Source organism: Aquila chrysaetos, chromosome 3 (assembly GCF_900496995.4).
Source record: "Aquila chrysaetos chrysaetos chromosome 3, bAquChr1.4, whole genome shotgun sequence".
Classification (NCBI taxonomy): domain Eukaryota; kingdom Metazoa; phylum Chordata; class Aves; order Accipitriformes; family Accipitridae; genus Aquila; species Aquila chrysaetos.
Genome location: NC_044006.1, coordinates 28,217,378 through 28,223,377, shown reverse-complemented (window position 1 = coordinate 28,223,377; position 6,000 = coordinate 28,217,378). Strand labels below are relative to the sequence as shown.

At 44.2% G+C, this 6,000-nt stretch overlaps 1 protein-coding gene across 1 annotated transcript in view; it reads left to right on the top strand.

The window, feature by feature from the left end:
• STK17A (serine/threonine kinase 17a) overlaps positions 1–6,000 on the top strand; it is a 28,857-nt gene continuing 22,857 nt past the window's right edge. Inside the window, exon 1 of the mRNA XM_030009721.2 lies at positions 1–345. Within this exon, the coding sequence (XP_029865581.1) occupies positions 164–345 (182 nt within the window). The 5' untranslated portion in view covers positions 1–163. The remainder of the gene's footprint in view (positions 346–6,000) is intronic.

The window sequence follows — 6,000 nt, the reverse complement described above, 5'->3', positions numbered from 1 at the left end:
TCCGTCCCCTCGGCGCGGCGCGTGCTGCCCGCCGCCCTCCTCGAGCCGCGGCGGCTGGCGGCTCACTCCGGAGCCCGAGGGGAGCCCGGCGGAGAGGCGGACCGAGAGGGGCAGGGGCCGGGGCCGGGGCCGGGGCCGGCGTCCCCCGGCTGAGGGAGAAGCCATGAGCCCCGAGGAGAAGCCGCCACCCAGCCGCTCCCGCGATGACCCGCCGCCACCGCAACCCCAGCCCGCTCCCGGCCGAGGCCGGCGGCGAGGCGGCTTCCTGACGGAGATCCGCACGCCCATCCGCACCGAGCCCTTCCAGCAGCGGTACAGCCTCAGCCCCGGCAGGGAGCTCGGCAGGTGAGCGCGGCGCGGGGGGGGGGGCGGCCGGCGCTGCCGCCCCGTCCCCGGGCTGGGGTTGCTCCCGCGGAGGTGACAGGAGGTGTCCCGTGTCCCCTGTCCTGTCCCGTCCCCGCGGCGCGGCTCGGCTCGGCTCGCCCCAAGCGCCGGGCGCAGGGCATGTGCCCGCGGCGGAGCCTGCCGCTCGGCCGCCCGCGGCGGGGCTGGGGGCCAAGCGGGCGCCTTCCTTCCGCTCCGCGACTCCCCTCTCGCTGCCCGCCGCAGCGAGTGGCCGGCAGGCAGGTAGTCAGCCAGCCAGTCAGTCAGTCAGCGGGCGTTTTCACCTGCCGCCCCTTCCTCTGCCGCTCCCGGTGAGCTGAACGGGCTGGTAGCGGGAGGGGGAGCGCGGGGGGGGATGGCTGCCCTGTGCTAGAGCCGCCTTTAGCGGCACCCCTTCGCTGGCCTCGCCCCGCTGTGGGTCAGCTCCGGGGACGTGCCCGTCGCGCTGGGCTGGAAGGGGTGCTGGGAGGCAGCTGTCAGCGCAGCTGTACCCCAGCTGCCGCTGGCCGCGGCTGGCTGTCCCTCCTTCCAGCGATCGAGTCGTCCTCAGCCTTGGGAAGCTGCCTGGGGAGATCCTGCGCCCGTCCCTGGGTGCCGGTGTGGAGTAAGGAGTATTTCTCTAGATTTCCACCGGCGACAGAAACCTGCCCGTTTGTTGTTTTGTTTTGGTTTTTTTTTTCCCCTTGAGCTTTGTAAGCTGTGACATGGGGAAAAACAAGTCTAGAGGAGACTAGTTTGCGGTAGCATGTGCTTGAGAATATTCTAATGGTGGAACTTCTCAAAGAATTAAAAAGCTGGTTAAAAAAACTTGGTTTTGAAAGTGATTCCACATGTAAGGTTTGATCAATGTATAATTTCAACACCTGACTGAGAGCAAGTAAGGATTGAGGCAGAAGGTCTCATTGGAAGGTTTCTGCATCTCAGAAACTATATATATGGAATTTCAGCACCACTAAACCCATATTTTTGTCTGAAATTCTGTCACTTCTTATAAAAAGAATGACAGTAGTCTTACTCGCAATTATATGTGCTTAATCTAAAGAGTATTCAGAAAAAAAAAGACTAGATGAAATACCACAGGATACATGGCAAGATACACTCCTCAATTTATGTTCTTTTGCAAGTTATGCTGGCTTTGTAGCTCATTTCACACAGCGGCAAAAACAACCCCTTTGGAGGTAAAGAGGAAAGAAAGGTTTCAAAGCAAATCTAGCTGCTGTAAGTACCTCCAACAAATTTTTAGGTTGCCTAGGTGTCAGCTTAATGCTCACTTAGTACCTCTGATGTACTAATAGAATAATACCTGTTTAAACATAGTGGCCTAAAGCATTCTCATGGGAAGCAGGTGGAAGAAACATCCCATAAAGTGAGAAGGCTTTTTTTTACCATGATGTGACCGCAATGTCCAGGGCCTGGAAACTGAAGCTAACTAAATGGAGGCCACAAAACAGCCTAAATTCTAAGCAACAATCAGGAAGGCATAGGAGTGGCGTAGCACAGGATGATGACCTGGTATCCCTGCTGCTCGGGGTTTTTTTATTTGAAGATCAGATGACTTTTCAGAAAATATTTTGCAGTTCTGCCATGGAGTGAGAGCTTTTCTTAGAGCTGGGTGATATTTGTTGGCCTAATTGGAAAATAGACTAGATGAAGCTTCCTTCTGGCACACAAAAGTACAACTGAAGTGATTGGCTTTACACTTTGAACAAGAATTAAGTACTACAGCAAAGCTTAGTCTGCAGTTTAAACAACTAAATCTCAGCATGGTTTTTAGTGTGGAGTCATTTCTGACCACAGCTACATTTAAAGATGACCTTCACATGAAGGTTGTGATTTTGCACCTGTAGTTATGTTAAAATTAGTTAAGTGACTGCTTGAAGTGTTTGTCTTGTTTTTGTGCAACAGTTGCATGTATTTTGGTTCAGACTACCTTTTTCTCTCTTCAACTTCACAAATGTTTTCACTATCTTCTCTTAAGAGTATAGAAATCTATACATCTGTATGTGCTTGGTTTTTTATTCAACTTTGAATGCTTACTTTTTTACTACATTTTGATTAAAAAAAAAAAGTGGATACTTCGGCTCAAGTACTCCCATTAAAGACAATTTTTTGCTAACTCGTTGTGACAAAGCATAGGTGGTAAAGTCTCTCTGCCACTTGTAACTGTCTGTCATTTCATTGATAATGTATACTTAGCAGAAATTGTTTCACTCTTATCTGTTCATAAAGTGTGTAAGTCTCTACAAAGGACTTGGACAAATTACCACCCAGGTGTGACAGGTTTTTGTCTCGGATGAAAAGCAGTCCTTGTGCACACAACATAGTCTATTTTAATTCTAATCTGGTAGGTGAATTGGCTAACGAAAAAAGTTTATACACTCAGTATTCATCCATCCCATTTCCCAGAACTAGGGAAACAATTTAAAAGCTGAACTTTAGATAGAGGTTTTGAGAATAACAGCATTCATATGAATTGTGTTTAAAACTGACAGCGGGGAGAGAAAAGAAAGTAGATTTAGCACCTTTGCTGAGAGTGGGGGTGCTGCATGAACTCAGCGGGTTTGTGTGCTCTTTGGCCTCCCATCCAGTTAGTCAACACATGTATGTTGAACTTGCATGGCATTTGGGACCTCTGTTCCCTTGTCACCTATGTGTGGAGGAGGTGGGAAGAGGGGGTAATGTGGGAAAATGTTAAGGCATTGCAGTTCTAGCAATGCAGGGAAGGGAGGTACTGGGGCTGTTGGCCCCTCCTGCCATGTCAGGGGGCGAAAGTCCTGGGGGAAGTATTGCTGGAAGTCATAGATGAGCCTGGGAGGAACTTGATCACAATGTCACCAGAGGGCTTCACTAGTTCTGCTTATGGGGGAAAAAGCTGCTTTGAGAATGTAAAGCATATGTGCTCCAAAAGCCTGCTGACTCGTTCAGTAGTTGACAAGCATTTGCAAGTCTATCGAAATACAGCTGCAAGGAAAAACAGGTTAATTTAGGAAAAATACAAAAAAAAAACTTGGTTATAATGACTACTCTGGAAAGGAAATTATTTTAAGTTGCTTAGGATGGCATGGAAATGGCAGGGGTTTTTAATGAAATGTTCTAATAAATGAAAATTTGGGCTAGTCTTCACAGCCTTATTAATTTTACTGTCCCAAAATCAGAACATTCTCACACAAATCTTCATCTGCATGATGTTTAAAATCAAACTTACCTCTGATGGATGTTTTAAGGGTGCCACTTCTCCTCAACTCATTCAAACTTAAGTGTTTTCAGACAGTGCTAGCTTGAGTTAGGTTAAAGTAGTGTAACCTTTGCAAGAGGACAAGACACCAATTGCTTAACTCTTCTTCTGCTTACCATCTGTGCTTAAGCCATAATTGTACTGTAAAATGGGGAACAATATATTTTGTATTACCTAGAGCTTCTTTAAAGAGACTAGTATAATTGTATTTGGTTGCTTTGCTCCTTTTTCCTCAACAAAAAACTCCTAATTGCACACAAAATATTACTAGACTATTAGTTAATTCTTCAGCTCATTGATGGACTATTGCATTTTTTTTTAATGTAAAACAAGCTATGTACATATTGGAAATCATTATTTGTGTACAGAAAATAATACTTCTGATGCTAGAGCTGGGTTGGAGGAAGGCATAAATGACTGGCCTTGCTTTCTTCTCACTGCAAGGGAACAGTCACCTTAAATGATTGCCCTGAAATAAGCAATCTTCTGCTAGCGAAATGCATGGAGCGCATACATGTAAATGTATGTCAAGTGCAATTCAGTTGATTCTCCTCATTCCCAGTTTTTTGTTAAAGCAGACAAGCTCATTCTCCACCCACAGCTAAGAATAACAAGTATTTTATCATCTGAGGAGACCGAACAGAATAATAAGGAAATATTCTTTGTTTCTGACCAGTGACCTGGCAGTAGTTTCATGTGCAGATAATCCATGTCTTGATTTCTACACCCCCGCCCTGCAAACTCTGGCATGAACTTGCTTATTTCTCAGGTAGCTTTCAGTAACGTTTATCTTAGTGGTACGTGACACTTGTACAGTTTTGCACACCAGTAAGAATGTATATGCTGTTACACTTCTGTCCTCAGCTGCTCTCTGCAGTAGCACGGCTAGGGTGAAACAGTTGAGGAGCTAAGTGAAAGTGGAAAAGAGGTGAAAATGAAGAGTTAGTTGCAGGTAGTTGGTTCCACCATTTGAGAATAAATTTATGTGAGTAAATCAGAAATGGAATCCCCACACCTTGCTGTTTGGAAATCAGAAATTGTAGGGGTAAAAAAACCCCACACTTTAGAAAAAATGTTTGATATTGGTTATGTAATAAATTGCGTACAGTTTTGTGGATCTCAGAAAAGTTATCTGAACTTTATAAAAAGTAAATATCTTCACAGGAATTGCTGTTATTCCTGCATTTGTTACAGTGACAAGGTTTTATGGGTCACTTTAAAAATAACTATTAAAGTAAGGTTAGTTCTCTGTTCTTCTGAGCCTATGACAACCAAAATTAACTGGTGTGACATAAATGTTCCAGCTTATCTGATTTGACATTTGATTTGTGATTTGCGGCTTTTGCTTTAAGCCATAATGTATGCTAGATGAAACAATGCTAATTCTGTTGGCAATCTGAAAAGATGACATTGAGCTTCTTTGTAATTAGATATGATTTATCTTAAATCATAATTCTTGAATGAGACTTTTGTGAGGACTGAGAACTGCTTCTAGTTTCATGTCTCCCTTCAAAGCATTTTTGTTTGTGTTTGGATGACTGGTGGTCAGTTTTTAACTTTGGAAATGCACATTAAGTATTTTCTCTCAAAATTGTTCTTCCTTCAATGCAGCGTTCTTGCTGCTAGCTCTTCTCCATACAGCTAAACTAGCAATGCTCTGATCTAATGTTATTTTCACTAATAGTTTTTTTTATAAGGAGTTCTGAAAAGCAGGATTTTAAGAAAAGCAAAGTTGAAGTGTATGCAATGTGTACTTTATGGGAAAGCTTGTTTGTATCTGTATCATCTACTATTCTGTCTCTATCAAAAAGAAATTCTTTACAAATTTATCTTTTGGTTTAACCATTCAGTGGATGGCATCTTTGGATCTTTGCTCTGAAACTGTCTCAGGCATGAATCTAGATTGCTGCACAGTAATTAGTTCTATTAGCTGTAAACAACAGGTTTGTCAAGTTGGATATTTGGGGGATTGTATTCAGAAAAGATGAGTTCTACAGGCAGTCGTTATAATAGCTCTAATTATAGGTATAACTGTAAAGAATCTGGGCAGGGTTCTTGGTCTTAAACAACTAAGAATTAGTATTTGTCAGCTGGCTGAACTCCTGTGTAACCTGTCCTTTTAATTACGTCACCTATCAGGCTTCTGGCCAGCTCAGCCACACAGGACATGGGTGGCCACACATGGTGGTGGCTCTTGCTGTTTCTTGCTGCCCCATGAATACTGTTTTATTTCCACAGTGACTAATGCGCGATGAATCGGCAACGTTGGTACTCATTAGCCTAATTAACTTGCTTCCAGATAGATTTTGTGCATAATGCAAAACAACACTGTGCTCTTGAAAGCTGTATTACAGAGATTTCAAACTTTTCTAAATTACTTT